The sequence below is a fragment of the Lichenostomus cassidix genome, chromosome 10, assembly GCF_008360975.1.
Source record: "Lichenostomus cassidix isolate B80296 chromosome 10, HeHo_3.0, whole genome shotgun sequence".
NCBI lineage: Eukaryota > Metazoa > Chordata > Aves > Passeriformes > Meliphagidae > Lichenostomus > Lichenostomus cassidix.
The window spans coordinates 19,234,121-19,253,094 of record NC_139491.1 but is presented as its reverse complement, the minus strand read 5'-3'; the positions used below and the strand labels follow the sequence as shown (position 1 = coordinate 19,253,094).

The 18,974-nt window shown below is 45.3% G+C and overlaps 1 protein-coding gene across 2 annotated transcripts in view; it reads left to right on the top strand.

Moving 5' to 3' along the window:
- Nucleotides 1–18,974, top strand: part of ARIH1 (ariadne RBR E3 ubiquitin protein ligase 1) — a 50,876-nt gene continuing 31,902 nt past the window's right edge. Inside the window, exon 1 of one of the 2 annotated variants that reach the window (XM_085071071.1) lies at nucleotides 1–504. In XM_085071071.1, coding sequence (XP_084927197.1) covers nucleotides 145–504 — 360 coding nt within the window. In that variant the 5' untranslated portion in view covers nucleotides 1–144. The remainder of the gene's footprint in view (nucleotides 505–18,974) is intronic. The other variant, XM_085071070.1, reaches the window with a different exon arrangement.

Below are 18,974 nucleotides of genomic sequence, written 5' to 3'. Positions count from 1 at the left end.
GTGACGGAGCGCGGCGGCCGCGGCCCTTTGTTGGCGGCGGTTGAGGCGCGGCGGGGCCGGGCCGGGCCGGGGCCAACGGCGGCGGCGGCGGGGCCGGGCGCGGGGAGGCCGCGGGAGCCGCCGCCGCTCCCTCAGCGCCTCGCCATGGACTCGGACGAGGGGTACAACTACGAGTTCGACGAGGACGAGGAGTGCAGCGAGGACAGCGGCGCGGAGGAGGACGAGGAGGACGAGGAGGAAGACGAGCCCGACGATAACCTGGACCTGGGCGAAGTGGAGCTGGTGGAGCCCGGGCTGCGCGTCGGCGGGGAGCGTGACGGGCTGTTAGGCAGCGAGACGGGCGGGCTGGGCCCCGGCGGCGGCGGCGGCGGCGGCCTGGGCGGCGGGCCGGGCCCCGGCGGCGGCCCCGAGCAGGAGGAGGATTATCGCTACGAGGTGCTGACGGCCGAGCAGATCCTGCAGCACATGGTGGAGTGCATCCGCGAGGTCAACGAGGTCATCCAGGTGCGGCCCCCGGCACCGGGATTGGGGGTTACACATCGGGGAAGGGGCGTGGGGGGGCGGCGGGACGGGCCAGCGGCCTCCTGAGGGGCACCGGACCCGGCCCTTCCGCGGGCCACGGCCTCACTCACACTTGTCGGTACTCCCCGGGGCTGGAGGGAGCTCCTCGGTACCCCCTGGGGCTGGAGGGGTCTCTCCTCGGTATAACCCGACGCTGGAGGGCGGGGGTCCTCTCGGTACACCCGGGGCATGGAGGGGGCTCCTCGTCACCTCGTTCTCCTGGGAGGCCCCTTGGGCCCGGCCAGGATCTCGCTTCCTGCCGTGGAAGCGTCGGGAACGAGGCCTTTGGCACTGAAAGGGCTCCTCTTTCTTTGTGTGGTTGCGAGCTGGGGACTGTAATCTGTGTTTTTTGCTTTATCCCCCTCCGTTCTCATGGTGTTTGGCCGGGTGTAGCTCCTCCAGCTCCTTCGCTAACTCGCGGAGTCTGTGGCAAGCTCTGGAATTCCAGGAGAGGCACCGCTCTGGTTTTGTTGCCGTCTCCCTTCCCTTCCCCCCCGCCACACACCGAGGTTGAACCTTGTGTTTATTTCCAGCACAGATCAGGAGGGGTACGATCAATCCATTCACAACCGTAACTTTTTTTACCGTTGGTTTTTAAGCGACGCTTTAAAACTGAAATGGAGTTTGAAATAACATTTACGCTGTTTAGATCAAGTATCTAAGTCTTATCTCTTGGCTCCTGAGCTTTGGAGGAAAAAAATTCAAGCTGCTGAAGCGATTTGGCATCCCTTTCTAAATATTCGTGGCAAAGTTTGGCTCCAGCTCACCATCAAGTTTCTGATGCAGTTCACTTTTCTTCAGGTGGTGGGTTTTCTTTTGTTCTCGTTTACTTACTGTTATTCCGAGTAAATAGGAAGTGCTACCCTTTTCCAGTATGCCAACAGGAATGGCATGAGACATCTGTGGATATTAAATATTGAGGAATCCAGTGCCCAGAAAGCAGTTGTTTTGCTGGTTGTGTGTGTTAGTAAATCCCTGTAAACACGAGATGCCTCAGCGAGTGCTTTTTCTCCAACTGTCCTGTGCTCTGCAGTGTCAGTAAGAACAGCTTGAAAATGTTGCTTTATGTGCTATAAATCCCCTGTAGTTTATATGGACCTTGATGCCAACAGCTGTAAAAGTATTTGCGTGCTAAATTAGTAAATGGCATTCCTTGAGTCAAATTAAAGTTTATAACTTTAATGATAGCATTGCCCATGTAAAGCTGAATAAAGGAGTCTGCCCGGATTAGGTGATTACCCTGCAGTTAAAGAAGATCTCATGGTTAAGCAGGGATGTTTCTTTGCTCCCAGTTATTGATCCTGATACAGGGAGGGGAACAATTGGCAGGCAGACATGCAAGCAGTTGGGAATTTCAGGTTTTAACTCTCTCAAATAGCCATTAAAATGGTGACTCTGTGTTTAATGATTAAGATTGCAAACTGTTTGTATTGAACAGATTCTGACGTTTTCCTTATCTTTGCATAAGAAAAGTGGTGGAAAAGTTGCTTCCAGTAAGGAATTGTGAGTGTTACTGCTCTTGATTTTCCAGACCTGGCTGGTGGACTCACCTGCATGTTCTTTGTAAACTACTTTGTTAGAGAAGGTCTGGATTTCTGGTCTGAGTGGATTGCCCCCTCCTCTTATACTACCCTGAAGCTGTTTGACTTGTGTACTCGACCTGTGAGTTGAAGAACTAATGGAGAGAAAAAGAATTTAGGTGACAAGCCCCTTGTTCTGCCCCTGTCCCCGGGGTGGCAGCGGGAGGTCTGACCCTGTGCTGGGCTCTGCAGAACCACTGCCCCAGACCCTCTCATGGCTGCTCTTGTACTCCAGTTGCTGGCTGGGGTTTGCAGTAGTTCCTCCTGGTTTAGCAGAGCAGAGTGCACAGAGCCAGTCTGTTCAGAATGTCATGGGTAAACTTGGGGACCTAAAGCCAACTTAGGCCCTGGAGTGCATCAGAAGAGAGTAGAAAAATACTCAGTTGCCGTGAATGGCTGTTAAATGCCAGCTTCCTGCCATCAGATTTCTGTGCTTTTCTGAGGTAAGTGGCCTGACTTCGGCTGAGGCTTCAAGATTTGCTCATCCCCACTCCTGTGGCTGCTGATGAAATCTTCCAAGGCTCTGTTCTGTTTATTTCCTTGTGTTTGGCGCCCAACCAGGATTGCTGCTGCTGCGTTTCTGGTTCAGTAAACCTTTTCTGGAGTCACATTGGCTCGGGATCCTGCTGCGGATCCTCAGTTGCTGAGCTGTGATTCACTTGTTCCAGTCAAATACTGGATGGCTTCGGTCCCTGTGTATCTGCCATGGGTTCTTGGTAGGAAATAGTAATGGTTGTGCTTACGTCTTCGAGTGCTCTGAACTTACTTATTCAAGGGAGGATGTAATGCACAGCCTGAAAACTTCAGTTGTAGGCCTTGTGCTCTCTAATGAGTGATTTTTTGGATGATCAAGTGTAAGGTATAAATGGGGTTTTGTTTTGCAGCTGCAGTGAAAGGAAAATGGAACAGGGAACCACTGAGTATTTGCAAGGAGGTATCTGAGCCATGGCAGGCGTAACTCTATATTAAAACACTTAATTTGAGTAGTTGTTAGCTGACAGGGCTATAGTTGAAGGGACTAAATTAAATTTATTTTCCATCCATTTGGTCATTTCCAAATACAATCTATGTAAGAAAAAACATGAACTTTTCAGGACAGGGATTTGATCTGCATGAGACTTGGCAGAAGTAGTAGCTAACTTGTGGCAAAGTTGCTACTCACAGAGCCTGTGGTTCGCCCTGTAGCATGGAATGGGCTCTTGGAGACATCTGCTCAGTGCTAAACTCTGCTGTCACTTGGCCTCCCTAAGACCATTGAACCTGCAGTGAACCAGGCAGATTTCAGAATGCCTCAAGTATTCAGAATATTTTACACTTGCTCTTTCTTGTCTGAGCATAAGCAGGATTTCAGGTGTTTAATGGTGGTTTTTGCACAGTATTTGGCACTTACACTCATAATCTGATTTGTCTCAGTGTGTCTCACGACAAGAATTCCCCTTGCTCTTCGAATGCAAAAATAGGGGTATGAATAACCCCTTAACCTTGTGCTGTTGGTTGGCTGAGATTTGTAAACTTCAGCTCAGACTGTTCCTCCCATCCTCTCCCTGTGATAAAGTGGAGCAGAGAGCCGTTTGCCATGGTATTTGGAATTTTAGTTGTCTAAATAACTGGCGGATTTCTGGTGGTTTTCCAGCCGCTGGCAGAATAACTTAGCAAAGGACTGTAAAAACCTAGACATAGAGGTGCTATGGAACAAAAGGCTTCCTCCATCAAAAGGCATTTTCCCACAGTTGAATGTCTTCCCCATATTCTTAGTTTCTAAACTTTTGTCCAAATAATCCACTACCTTTTTTTTTTTAATATCAGATTGCTACTTCAATTTTTGTACTAGATTTTTTTCTGAAAATAAACTTGAAAAATGTTTAGAATGGCATATTTATTTCTGCTCTGAGTAGAGCACATGATGTGTCTCTGTAGCGTGGCTTGGCCCAGTGTCCTCCTTGCCTTGTTGCAACCTTGTGCAATTCCAGTATTTCCAGGTTGGATTCATTTCCCCTTTTTGTCTGCCTTTTTCTGGAGCATTCCAATGACATTGTTGTGATGTCACTGACCATATTCATTCCTCCTGGACTTTGTAATGGTGAGGTGTTGAAAATACTGGGGTGAAGCTCTGAGGTGGCAGAAAAAGCAGCTGAGCCTCTTGTTTTCTTTTTCCACCCCACAGCAGGGATCAGGATCCTGGATGTGGCCTGACCTGCTGTGTGATTGTGAGCATGTTGAGCTTCAAACCTGAGCTTTCTCTGGAAGGACGGGGCATTACAGGGTACAACAAAACTTAGTTTAGCTCAAAAAGGCATTTTCTTTTGATTAAAGGCTTTAAATTAGGTTTTTCAGAGCAAACCAGGTAAGGTATAGCATCAGCAGCAGGTACAGGTTTCTTATTTACATGATGGAGCTGGGTGACTTCTTTGGAAGTGAGGTCAGGTCCTTGCTGGTAGAAGCTTTGCCATTAAAATAGGCCCAAACCCCAGGCCACTCTGAAGTTAAAAAGCCATGTTTGTTGAGGAATGGCTTTTCCCAGAGGCCGCCAGAGTTCCACAGGCCTGGTGAAATAGAGCTCTGTCACGGTAAGTGCAAACCCATTGTTACAGGAGGCATCTTGTTAAACAGTGGCTTCGCTTGCTTAGACATAACATCCCAATTTCCAGGCAGAACTTAGGAAATTTTCCCAATGCTGTTGTAATTCAACATACTGTGGGCAGTACATTCCAAAGGTATTGTCCAAAACAGGGATGACTTGCCAGTGAGCAACAGGAATTGCTGCTTGTTTCACAGGGTCGTGCTTAAAATGGTATTTAATGTTAGAGATGACATCTTGGAAACTTGGAGTGCTTGGAGCTGCCTGACAAGCATTAGGTGGGAGTCTGTGGGTGGAAGCACTCCAGGCTGGTGCTGCTTCCATCCGGGTCTGCTTGCAGCGTGAGGTGCGTTTGCAAACCTCCCCGTGTGGTTACTTACTTGATAATACAATTCATGTCAGGGGCCTAAATATTATGATGCTGTAAGGAAATGCTTTGCTAAATCCTATGTTTCTGTCATGTGGTGTTTATAAGATGTTTCATTATAGCGGAAATGCATTTAATATTTCCAAGGAATGGAATACACTTTGTTGTGACAAAGCATTCCTGGAATCTTGTGTAAGCAGTCACTCCAAAGCTTTTGGAAATGACATGGTGTCTATTCTTTACTGCCAGGTAATTCTGAGTATAGTAGCATTTTTTAAATATTACTTTAAATTTCAGCATTACCAGGTAGAAAAGTCTTGTTAAGTGTCCAGAGGAATTTCGGCTTTGTACCTAAATGACCCATTTGCTTTGTGCTTTACATTTCTGTTAGGCCAAATGCAAATCTCATGGTTGGCCATGTGTGAAAACATTTGATGCTGGTTGCTTTTGTCTCAATGTAATTTTCCCAAAATCACAGCAAGGCAGCCTTTTTCTCAGGGGCCTTGGGGTGCAGATGGGGAATTGCATGTACTGGATGTTTTCAAAGTGAAACTGAAAACACTAGTTGTTTTTTAGCTACTTTGAAACATTTGTTTCCGGAAAACTAAAACCAAATAGTAAATGCAGTTGTTGCTATTCCCTGTGGGTTTAATTTCAGTGAGCAGGACCATTCCTGCTATGCAAAGTAGAAGGGTTGTTTCTGCTATAAATTGGAAGCTGTGTCACAGAGAAGTCAGAGTTGAGATTGCAGTTGATGCAAAATGAGAACTATTTGTGGGTGTTAAAGCATCATTAAAAATGGAAACATGGATTCCCCTTTTACAATTGTCCCAAACTCTGATGCCTTAGTTTTAACCTTGCACAAGCTCAAGTTCCTAATAGCAAGTAAACCCGAGAGCTCCAATGCCCTTTGGAAGGGTAGGGCAGTCCTGTGTCTTTGGCAATCATTGAATGGTTTTCAGTTTTCTGTTTTGAAACTAATTTCTCTTCTCTTTTTTTCCATGAATAAAACAAACAAGAATGTGGTTCTGCTGTTAGTGTCAAGTGTGATAGTTGAGGGAAGTGATGGTTAATCTCCACACTGCTTGTTTTAACAGTGAGTCAAGGTTTTCATCCAGAATTTCTTTGTAGGAGCCTTTTTTTTCTGGAGCATGTAGCTACTCATTCTTTTGCTTAGGAAATCTGGGAACTGGGAAAAGAATCTGGTATTTGTCATTAGCTGTGAAAGCTGGAAGTCCCTTCTACATAGCTCAGTCCCAAAGTCACCTGTTTAGGGTCCTCCAGACATCTGGTACTTGTGGAATTAGCGGGATCTGAATATTGTAAGTGATGTTTTCTCTTCATGGCTGTCTGTGCTGGATCCCTGACAGCCACAAAGGATGTTTGGAGGCTTTTGGGTGCGTACAAGCACATAGTGCTGCTGAATTTCATCAAGTCATTCAGTAGCTGCAGCAACTGCAAGGAAATTGCAGCCTCATTTGTTGTAAAACACCCTGGGAGGGTTTGTAGCTGCTCACTAGTGCCAAATGGTGCATTTGAGCACAGCCCGGAATACAGATGCTTGAGGTTTGGGAGAGGGCAGCTGGCTTTGTGTGGGATGTTGGTGCAGGAGGCTCTGAGGGGGTGAGGCAGTCAGCTGGAGGAAAAATCATTAGTAATTTGATAATGGAAATGCTGATAATATTTAAGTATCTTCACCATCCTGTGTGTTTGGTGTTGGTAGTGTTGGAAACCCTGAGCTTGGCCTGTATAGGATTCCTTGCCTTGCTCTTAGCTTTTGATCTTGGGCTGTGGTGGAAACACTGTTTAAATAAATGCTCTGAAAACTGCCATCCAAGGCATCCTCAGTGGTTGTTTCAGGTGTAAGAGAGTTTAGACTTCACAAGTTTGTGCATTTTCTGAATTTGGAGTGCCTGTGTAAGTGGAAGGGCTCTTGCAGGAGTGATCCCTTGTTCACGTGGGGTAGCAATGCCAGGTGATTATGCTGGTACTCAGAGCAGCTCACTGTGTACATTCACAACACTCAAATAGAACTGTCAGCATCAAGTCTTTTCCTTGTTTTTAGAGACTGAGAACTTTTTCCAGATGTCAGGAATAATTTCAGATCCAAAGCCCGACATAGCTAGCTTTTGAGAGCATCAAAGTCACTTGGAAGAAGTGAGTAGGCCCTTGTGAAAGTGTCTTGGGCAGTTGTGGTGCACTTTGGCGTTGCCAGTGGTCTTGCCTTGAGTTCTGGACAACTTTTGAGAGCTGGTGGGGCACAAAGCTAGTAGGCATTGCCACTGCCTAGTAAAAAGGAAGAAACTCAGAAATAGTTGGCTTTGGAGGGACACATGTTCCCCCTTGGTGTCCTCCCTCTGGAAAAGCATGAAGCCCAGACAGCTGGAGTGGAGAGCACAGCTTCTCCTTGGCTGTGTTACAGTGCCTGTACTTGTCAGGCTCCGGCTTGTCTGTGTGATGGCAAAAGGTTGTGGTCCTTTGCGGATGTATTTGGGAGAGGAGCCAAATACAGCTGCTGGGGACAGGGCAGCAACTGAGAGCCCTGTGAGCCAGTGGCTCTTGGCTGTAATCAGGTAGTAATTGAGCGTACAACCTACCTCAAATTGGGCTTCTTGGTCTTCTCCTGATCGTTTCCACTGGTGCCCACTTACTGATGCTGGCACATTAAGATCCTTCTTCCCAGTCTTTCTGAGACATTGCAGGTTTTGTATCTTCCTTGGTTAAAAACTTAGATCCTAGAGCTTGTCCTCTTGTTTCCAGGGACAAGCAGTGGAAGGATCATGTCTTGACCATCTGCTTCAAAATTAGGTCTTGTGGGAGAGTACTTGTGTCTGAAACATGAAGGTGTGAAAGGAACTTCTTGGTTTGAGGGGAGGGACTCTCTGTGTTCTGTGACTCCACAAATAGGCCTTTTCATGTGCATTTTAATTCACAACAGATGAAGCTTTCATTGCTTTGTGATTTGAGGAATTTGGGAGCTGGAGGGAGATAATCCCAGTGTTGGTAATTAAAAGCTTGGATATTTGCTTATTGCCTTTACAGCCCCTCAGAAAAATTGTTTGTGATTGTTGGCGTTATTTCACCAGATGAGTGATGCAGACTCTAAACTCTGTTTTCCAGCAGATAATCAGGATACAGTAGGAGTTCCTGTTCAAAAGGATTCTACTTGGGCACAGTCAAAGTCCTCTCAAAGTGGAGAAGACACAGTAAAAACTCAGTAGCACCAGAAGAATCTGTATAATTGCGCCTGAAGGTAGTCAAATGGCAAAATAACTGCCTTCTTTGGGTGTTAGTTCAAAGATTTTCTTTTTAAACTAATATTTGCTATTCCTATTAAGGAGGAAGCCTGAAGAGACTTTCTTCCAAGGAAAAGAAATGAAAATTTGAGGTGGTTCTGAAGGTTCCCACTTCCTGCTTGGTGTTAGTGAGCTGGGTCGGCCTCTGAAGGAATATGTCAGGTGCTGCCCTGCAAAGGGTGGGGGTTTTTTTTGCTGTTTTCTTCAGCAGCCACAGAGGAAGGGGCTGGTATTTGAACAACACACTCGTATAAAAATCTCAGCAGGACATGGCAGTTTTTACTGTCCTGTGCTGCTTTGATGTGTGTGTGGGCCCGGTGCAGTAATGACAGTGCAGTGCTTTGCTCCAGATCACTTCTTCGAGGTTTACCTTTGGTTTTCTGAGTTGGGGCACTAAGTATGTGCTTGGTCAGCTTGAAAGACCAACGCACTTGAGCTATTCTGGTGTTTCAGTGTATGACACTCATCCCCAGTGGTGCTTTTTGGGATGTACGGACACATGCACCCCCAACAGGGCCATGGTTGTGTAGATGTTGGTCTTGAGCAGTTCCCATTCCCTGACTGTCTGGATACAGCTGTTTGCAGGGCCATAGAATGCAGGGGATCAGGGAACTGTCCAATTAAAAGTGTCTCCTCCTCTGTTCTTCTTGCTCAACCCTCTGACCCCATGAGCAACCTCTTTGTTCCAGTTGCCAGAAATGATGGTGTTTGAGTGTTTCAACTCTGTCAGCAAAACAAATGGATGTGCATCCACACCTCAACATTTCTGTGGCCTCTTTCGTGTGCACATCTAGTTAGACATGCATATTTAACTTTGGAAAGAGCTCTGGAGAGTTTTTCAAAATTTTGATCCCCTCTGCAGCTGGTAACTGCGGGCTTGGTGTGTTCTTGTGCAACAAAACACGAATGCAATCAGCATTCCTTTGTCTGGCAGATAGAAATGTGGAGAGGGATTAGGGGAAACTGGGAGGACTCACATGAATAAACAGTCTCCCTTGCAATGAGCTTTCCTGTGTGGGAAGAAAAGCTTAAGACTGAGTTAACTCCTAGTAATCTTCATCCTAGTCATCCAGGATCTGAGAAATAGGGAGTGAAAGGAAGAGTGTAGAAAGAAGAGTGTGGGAGAGCCATGTCTTGAGGTTGCATTCCAGAGCAGGAGCTTGGAAGTGACAGAGCTTTATTGACCATTGTGTATTAAAACCAGGCTGAACAGCAGCTTTTTAATAAAAAGGGAGTAAGAGCAACCTTCCAGGTCTTTCTTAGTAGCATAATTTTTCTTCTTGGAGCAACAGTGGAAAGTGGAAGGTCCTTGGAGTAAAATCTCACCTAGTATGCATTGAGGAAAATAACTATAATACAAAATAACAATTTCATTTAAAAAATTAACAATTTCTATACACTATGAAGATCTGATGTGTCAGATGTCTTTTTGATAGTTTTTAATACTTCTGCAATGACTGAAAGGCCATCTGAGCAAATTGAGATGATACTCTTTGATTTATAAACATTTTGGATATGCATTAGCTTGTTCTGTAATAACCAGTCTTTATTTTACTTGGTAATATGACATGCTTGAAATGTCCTTATTTGTATTGTTAGTAGAGCTGAAATTGATGCTTGAAAATGTGCACAAAACCATTTCTAGCTGGGATGATGACTTCTAGGAGGGGAACAGTGCAAGGACTTGGAGTTGTCTTTAGGGATGATGGATACTGAAACTCACTGGAGGGAGTTTGGGATCTGTGTCAGTCTCGTGTGCTGTGGTGTAATTCCCTGCTGTCCCTTGCCAGGGTATCTCTGCAGGCAGTGCTGGGATTTGGAGGAGGCTGGGTGCCAGCCTGTTCAGTGCACTCAATTATTCACCAGTCATTAGTGTAATTATTCCTCTTGCTGTCCTGCACAGTAGTTACAAGGCAGGGCTGATTAGGTGGGTTTTTCCTCTTGCAGAGGCCCAGTGTCTTGATGACAATAGTGTTTTAATAGGAGGGGAGCAAGGGATATCCTTGTCAGCTAGTGTACAGTCCATCAAATGGAAAATTGCACATCCAGGTTTGTTTCCCATTCCCTACCGAAAGGGAGTAGAGAGAGGGATCTGCACCTACTTGCTGGTTTGACTCACCTGCTATAGAAACACTTCTGATTAAATGAGTGCAAGTCTGTGTAGAGGCAAGTCTTCAAAGCCCTTAAATGAGAAAAGGTGAAAACACTGGAAGTTTCCTATTCTCCCTCACTGCTGCATGACTTGTGTTCTGCTATTTCTGTATCAGATCCCACCAGACTATTTTCTCTTAACTCGAGGGAGCTCAGGTAGCGCGTTAAAAATACCTGCAGCAATTAGAGACTGCAGTTAGACTTTGAGGTATATCTTGTTGGGAACAAGAGCGAACAAGTGATTGGTAAACTCCTCATGCCTCCAGAATATCCTTTCTTCAAAGGTGGTTTCTGCAGAGCCCTTGGAGGAAAAAGTTTTGGGGTGTAAACAGGCAAAATTACTTCTTGTAGCGGAAATCCCAGCTTATAAAATAACATGTTGCCAGGGCTGTGTTTTGTTGGCTGTAAAACTAAGTAAGAATAAGTGAGCAGAGTGTGGTAAATAAAGTGCGAAGTCATCATTAAAAAATGATCTGAGCTAGAAGAGGCTTGTTGGGAAAAGGATGCTGGCAGGTTTTCCAAGTGCAGATGCAGGTTGTGCCAGCAGAACAAAGTGCTTTTGCAGGTAAAGCTGCTTTTTGCAGGGAAGTGGTACAAGCCACAACCACATCTGCGCTGGGGCTGCTGCCAGCGTCAAGATCTTGCCAAAGATTACATCCCCCAGTCACTGCTGCATTAGCAGTGGTTTCTTGGGCCTAAAGAATTTCTTAAGACAGCTAAATTATTTTTTTTTTTCTTGATTAAGAGTTGAAGACAAAGGCATAGGCATCACTGGAATGGATTTCCTGCCTGTTTGTCAGGGTGACATTGGGTATTTAAAACATATTTTGCCTGTGATGGGGAGATGAAGTCAGCCCAAGGGAGGTGTTTTTTTCCTTCCAAAAATACTATGGAGTGTGATGATGCTTCACTGAGAGGGGAAAACTTCCTCTTTGTCCAAGTGAAGAGGGAATGGATCATAAAAGTGGGTGTTCCTTTGACTAAGGGACAAAATCAGAAGCAATGAGGGACAGAGAACTGAAGAAAAGTACCAAGTGTTCACCACACTGGGGCCTGGAGGAGAAAGAGAAGATGGAAGAATGTTAAGGATTTTTCCCTCCAAAAATGCTCGTGTAAATCGCCCCTTGCTAAAAATTCTCATGCTAAGCCTGCCATCAGTCACGATGTTGTTGAAGGGGTTAACACTTGCATGCCACCAGTGACTATGTATCCAGATTTTTGAAGTAACCTGGCCATTGCCTTGAGCGAAGTTACTCATTGCGATGGGTTTTGTTTATTTACCATGGTAGATCTTTAACTTGCAGGGTTTTGTGGGTGCCACCTCATTGTGCTCATGGAAGAAGTTATCATCCCCTACCATTTTCTTCTTCATGTCTGTATATTAGTTGGAAAATGTTAATTATAATGTTCTGAACTGGAAGTCAGGAGTCAGGGCAGGCTGCACAGGCATGTTGTTTTGAGATTTGCATAGTGAGTTATTTCCTCCAAGTACCTGGAGTCTGAGGACTCTAATTTCTGGGGGTAAAGCACTGTTCACAATGAGTGTATCCTGTGATTTTTAGAAATCGCCAGGTGATAAGCAGTTTGGCTGGATTATATCCTCGGGATTAAACAGCTCATCTGTCTTTGTGCCCAAGCACCCTAGGGCAGATGTTCTCCAGCAGTGCCCAGTAACAAAAGCAGGTGCGAGGCGTATCACCCAAAACCTGAACTTAACCAGCAGTGTTCGAGACGTTTATGCTGAACATCCCTGGGGGTTGGTCCTCTGCTTGCACACTGTCTAAAGAGGGAACATGCTCAAATAATCATCTGGAAGGAAATTTGAGAGCTCTTTGCTGAGAACTTATAAAAGTTAACCTAGAAAATCAATTAGTCGTTTTCTTGGCACATGTTTGAGCCTACAGACAGACCTGCCGTGGAAAATAGTCTGTGGAAAAAAATCCAAAGGTTGCTGGGAATTCACCCTTCCCAGTATAACTGTGATGCTGAGTGTTAGAAAAACACCTTCAATCCTCTCAGAGTTTGTCTGATTTCTTCTAAACATTTCAAGTATGCCACAGTATTATTATTTCTTTAAGTTGCTTCTGATACTTCCTCCGCTGGTCTGCTCATAGCAGCCTCCTAACACTGCCCTGGACTGGGTGGTGCCTTTCAATGTGCTTAAAGCAGCAAAACCAAAGTTCTATTGTCCTAAAGGTGTGCAAAATCTATGAAGTGCTGGGTCCTGTTAACTGGGAAATCATTCACTGGCCAGGACTGAGGTGCCTGTTCCGTATGCTGCTGGAGCTGCTGAAAGCAGAAGCCAGCAGAGCCAGCAGTTTTCCTCTCTGGTGTGGAGGAGCAGTGCCAGTCTCCTACAGATTTATAAATCTCAGGATGCGGGTGCAGCCCTTTGGGTGCCTCTGGCTCTGGGCCAGACCCTGGCAGTGCACAATGCAGTTAAAGAGCCTAGTCAATGCACTGATACGTTTTGGAGTGAGGGAAAAGAGCAGGGAAAGCTTTTTTGAGACTCCAGAAGACTTGTACAAAATGATATAAAGGAAGAAAGCAGATGTACTGTTCACCTTTCAGCTTAATTCCTTTAACATCCATTTCTGCCTGCAAACAGGACAGTTTCTGGAGCTCACATCGGCAGACCTGTACTTTCCCAGAAATATGGTTCCTTCAGGAGTTGAGTCACTGAAGACAGCGTTCCCTTGAAACCCAAATGTGGTGCTTTGGGTTGTTTTCCTTTTATCAACTTGATGGGTAGCTGACCTGACATATGCCACTTCCAGTCTTTCCTACATTGACTAATAAAAGACCTTTAAAAAAAAAGCGTATTTCTGTCAGGTTCACGTGGTTACAGTGAGGACACCTGGTAGTAGATATTGGCAGTATTCCCACAGTTTACTATCAAAATCTGGTATTTGGTAGCCCAGGTGAACACAGTCATCAGGCACTGAGGTGAAGAGGGTGAGGGCCTGCTCTTCGTAGCTGGTAGGATTAATGGAGGAAAAAAAGTGAGACCTCTGGCTGTACCTGGCATCAAATTATACCCCAATATGCTTTAAAGTCTTTGGGACAAGAAGATTTGGGGATCTCTTGATATGGGAAGACCCAACTTAAACATGCTTGACATGTTGCTGTTGGCAGACTGAGACAAACAGATTTCTTGGAAGCAAGTCCCTGTTGTCCAGGTTGTACCAACTCAGCTGTTGGTGACATGGTGATCCCGTCTGGGTTAAAATAAACCAGTGACCCCCTTCACCCAGTCAGTTCCTCTGTCTGGTCACTCGTGTTCCCATCACTGACTGGCTGGTGGCAAGTCCAGGAGCCAGTGCTTGTGTGAGCTTGTGTTGCTGCTGAATAAATACTTTGAGCTGGTCTGGTCTTGTCCAGTTACTGCCCTGTTTCAGATTAAAATCATAACCCAAGTAGCTGTCACTTCATCTCATCGGCAAAAATAGAGCTGGTGCACAGCTAAGCCGTTCTGGGTGTCTAGAGCTTTCCTTGGCCTCTTTGGAATCTTGTGCAAAGGGAGAGATTTCTGACCTGTGCTCTTGGGCCAAGCTATGGTGTTTTGGTACATATTGGCAGTCACTGCTTTAATTCAGCATAGTTTCTGTGGCAGAATGTGCTTTTGCTTTCCTCTTGAAGCAGCACAGTGTATTTTATTCAAGTCAGGCATTAGTGAGTTGTTATATAGGTCTGAGAGAAGAATTGAAACTGTCATTGTGTGGTTTTCTAGTCTTCTAGAGACTGTGTAGAACTGAAGGTATCTAATGATGTTCTTTCTGTCTTTGGGATGCTTGTGATCTGGAGAAAACTCAGGTTTTTCTGTCTGATGGTGCCGGATACATTTGTGATCCGTGTATAAGATCAGTGTAGTAACTGTGTGGTGGGGTGAGAATTTCAATAGGATTGGGGTCATGTTGGATAGAAGAGGAAAAATAGAGCCTGGTGGTGTGGAAGAGCAGTAATATCAAGAGAGAAGGGGGCTCAAATGTGCTTTGTGGATACTGGTTGTGGGAGTGGTGTTCTGTGGACGAGCAGGGAAGGTGACTGTGTGTCATTTGTGATGAAGACACAGAGGTCTGTTACTGATTTCCTAAATATCCATTTCTGTTTCATGGACTCTCATCCTATCAGAGTAGCTCTGGGGCACTGGGTGTTGACTGAAGGTTTGACTTGAGGGGGAAATTAGAGATTACCAGGGCCTTGGGGTTTATCTGGATGAACCCACAGGCCCTTTAAATCCACAGTAGCCAAAACTTGTGGGGTTTTTGCTCTCACCTTGTGCCCAGCCTGGCTGCAGCACTGGGGGCTGTTTGCTTCTTCCACAATGGGAGCGGAGATATTACGGAGCTGCTGAAATAGTAAACTGGAAGAATTATATGGAAATGATGCCATCACCTTCTCCTACTCTTTTAAGGCATGTCTTTGCAAATCCTTGAGTGGGAGGCACTGGGTTGAATAAAGCTGTTGTGCAGCGTACTCCGGCACCCATGTGCTACCACTCCGGTGCTCAGCACGGCAGCTGCAGTCGCTCCGTGGAGACTCTGGAAGTCAGAGCTGGGGCTGAGCTTCTGCTCATATGTTGGAATTTCTTGTGCTGGGAGACACCAGGAAGAGAGAAATACTTTGGGTGATACTGCTGTTGTGGGCAGTAAAACATCAGCTCAGGACCTGTGGGTCCTTCCTCTTTAAAGGGTTAGCTTTATACTCCAGAACTGTAGCAAAAGGAAGTAGAAATCAGAATGTTCTTCAGATTAAATGTATAAAATAAGGGTTAAGATCTCTCTCTGTCCTGTCATCAAACCATAGCTCTCCTGCTATGGAAGCAAGCATAGCTCAAAGAGGCCTTCCCTGGTAGTTTTTAATTTGTGTTGAGTTGGTGGTAGAGCTTCTGCAGTAATCTGAGAGCAGCAGGGCAAATCCATGCCATCTTCTTTTATGTAGAAGTATTACAGTGTGAATCCAGTTTTTGCATTTCCAAATTTGCTAATTCATCTTGGAATTGTTGCTTCAGTATTTTTTTTTTAATTTTAAAAGCTCTGTTAGACAGTGGCTCTTCGTTGCAGCTCGTAATCATTAACCTGAAAGCTTTCCAAAAGGCTCTGAGAAAATGTAAAGCAGCTGACTGTTTCATTTCTGTCTCTTGAACCAATTAACTGAAGTAACAGAGTTTCTGCCGAAGTTGCTTTTTAGTATCTTCCCCTGCTAGAAAAGCGTACATTCATCAGAGCTGGAAACTTTCAGTGGAGTGCAGGTAAGTTACTACAAACTGAGATCATCAGATCAAGCTGCCATTTGGTGCCATCATATAATGGTACTAATTTAGCAACTCTGTAAAACTTAATTTTCAGAATTAGGAGACGATGTGTGAAGGGAAGTTAATGAGATGAAGAAAGATGTGGGGAGCTAAGGAGCCTGATTGGTATCGAAGCTCAGGGCCTTGTATGTGTTAGTGGGAAGTTATAGTGAGGTGGCAAATGCCAGATGGAGGACAGCAGATTACAGCAGCCACAGGGAGTAGCCTGGCTTCTTGTGGAGTTGTTTGGAAATGGCAGGAAACTAGTACATTTTCAGGTGGTTTAGAGCTTCAACTCAAGTCTTCTAATATGGCTTCAGCAGTAGGTAGGGTGCAAAGAATGTACCCTCAGTGGGGTACAGAGAATGAGCGGTACTGATGTTGTTACTGTCTCTAACAGGAAGATGAAAAGGATGTGAGATCCACCAGCATGTTGTGCTGTCCCTGTAAACCCTGAGATGGCCAATGGCAGAAACGTCCCATGGTGTGATTCTCTCCCAGACCCCAGGGAGTGGCAAAGGGGGAGAACACAGATAGGTTGGCAGATTGATCCATTTAGCTGCTGTCCTCTTCTCACAGCAGCCCTCTCGTGTTCTGGCTGTAATCGAACCGGGGAATATTAGATTACATGGATGTTTTCCAGCAGCTTCTCAAAGTGCTCAGTTGGTGGTGGTTAAAAACTAGCAAGTTTGAGATCATGTCCTGGAAGTACTCAATGCTTGGATCTCATCTTCTGTGCTGGGTTCCTGGGAATATTGTTAAGCTGCTAGAATGAGGTTTTGTGCTTGTAAGATTTCCTGTAATTGTCTCCTGGAAGAATGGATGTGAATGGATCTCCATGAATGAAGGTCACTCAGTGCACTTGCAGAACAGTACAAACCTTTTGCTGACAGTTGTACTGTGATGTGTTTTAGCAGGTTAAAAGCTTATTTAAGACACTTTCTAGCTCTGTCTTTATAACTGAGATTACCTGTGTGGAGCTGGGAGAGGTGCGGGTGAAGAGCAGAGGCTTCAAGTGGAGTAGATATCAGGTTATTGCATAATTTTGGGCTGGTCCCCCTTGGTTGGTATGTGATGAAGCAGCTCTTTGGTGCCTGGTGTGTGATGTTGGTCACAGTCTCTCATGGTGGGGTTGCTCCTCCTCTCCCTGCTGCCATAAAACGTGACCTGTGGGTTATTTATCAGCGCTTCTCCCATGGCATGGTGTGCACGTGACAAACCTTGGAGATGATGGGCAGCGGGAATTTCCACTTGGTGCTCTACTGTTGCAAACACTGGGGGTTTGGCTGGTTAAATATTTACAGTGGTGGTGTGACGGCTGTCCCCAGGTGCCACTTCACTGGAGTAGATGTTTGCTGCTTGGCTTCGGACCGGTGTCAGCTTGTGACAGCTCTTTGCTTCTCCACCAAGCCAAACCCTCAGTCTTTGCTGTCAGCTGATGTGAAACCATTGGTTTCCTTCTGAGGAATATAAACCCAGCCTTGTGTCCCCATGGAGTACAGCAGTGGACATTGCTGAGGTTTAAACCCTGTACAGAGGTCTGAGGCTTGAGCAAAGCCAGGGTTTCAGGAACGTCTGCTTGAATTCATGAGTACAAAGCAGTTGTGTAGAAAACCCAACTGGAAGCATCATCAAACCCTTATTGCTGTGAAAGCCTCTGTTATTGGGATGGAGATACTGCAGTTGGGATGAAAACTATCGGAATGCAGAAGCTGCCATGGGTAGAAAACAAAACCAGCCATGACGTGGAAAGAAAACAAAGAATTTATTGATACCATTTCTCCAGGAGGTGTGAAAGGATTTTGCTGGAGAACTGAGCTTAAGTTGTTCTTAAATGGCTTTTATTTGCAATAAATGCTGAAACTGAACCAGGAGCTGACTCCCAGCATGTGAGGAGAAGCTGAACTGTAAAATGTGCTTTTCTTGGTAATAACGTGAAGAATTAGCTGCGCAGCTCATCTTGATGGATGGAAACATGAATGGCTGAAGTGCTCCCAACTGTCATTCAGCAAATTGTGCTGCTTGGAAATTCTGATTCAAGCTAATGTTCTAATAATATTTAATTTATAATTCATTTATGCATTTAAGTGCATCCAGATTCCTCCTTCAGATTCATACTTATTTTGACAGCAAAAAGAATTCTAACTGTTATCACTGATGAAGCTTCCAGCTGAATTAAATTAAGGAGTTTTATTTGAATTAATAATGCTTCTTTGGTGGAGTCCAGACTTTCGTAGGGCTTCCTATTCCTGTATCTCTTGCTTGCATTGGTGTGCTGGAGCATGGCAACATAGATAAGGACAGTAAATATAAATACCTCCAGTGAAAAGCTGTGGCGGAGTGGGATCTGTTTGAAGCCTGTGAGGGACTTGACTGCTTTGTTAAACCAAAAAAAAAAAAAAAAATCATCCCTGCTGAAGGACTGAGGGTGTTTCTCTCTGGGCAGAGCTTTATTCAGAATGTTTTGTTAGGGAATCTTTTGAAGTGCCCAGAGAATTTCAACAAAATGGCTGCTTTGCTCGGGTTTGTTCCTATCTGGATATCAACAGGCTTGCTGCCCTTGGCTCCAGGCAATCCGCTTCGGCTCCGGCATGTAAAATTTAATAGGAGGCTGTTGTAAGTGAGATCTGCTGTTTCAGCTTTCATCAGACCACATTGGGAGGAGAACGTGTTGGCTGTTCCCTTGCTTGCTGTCCGTTCTGGCTGCTTTCTGTAGGAAAATTTGTCTTTGTAAACAGAAAATAGCCTTAGTAGGAGCGCGCTCTCCCAGCCTTGGGAGTAATCCTGTCTGAGCATCAGTGGAGCCTGTTTATAACTACTCTGTGTGGTGTCAGTTGTAGGAAATAATCCCGTGTGCCAAATGAGGAGGCAGAACAGAGCCTGTGACTTCCCAGTGCTGTGCAACCCAGTGTTTGGATATTCCATTGATTTTTGCAGTGTGAGTATCCAAAGTAATGGATGAGAGTTGGTGCAGGGCTGGAGTACTAGTGTTGAAATTCCAGATTATTTTGGTGATGCTTTAACCCTGTGTGCCCAAGGTACAGGACACAGCTCTTACTGGGGTGGATGCTGTGGTTGACTCCTCCAGCTCTACTCCCGAATAATTGTGAGGGAAGTGTGTGCATGTTAGCTATTCCCATGTTAGCTG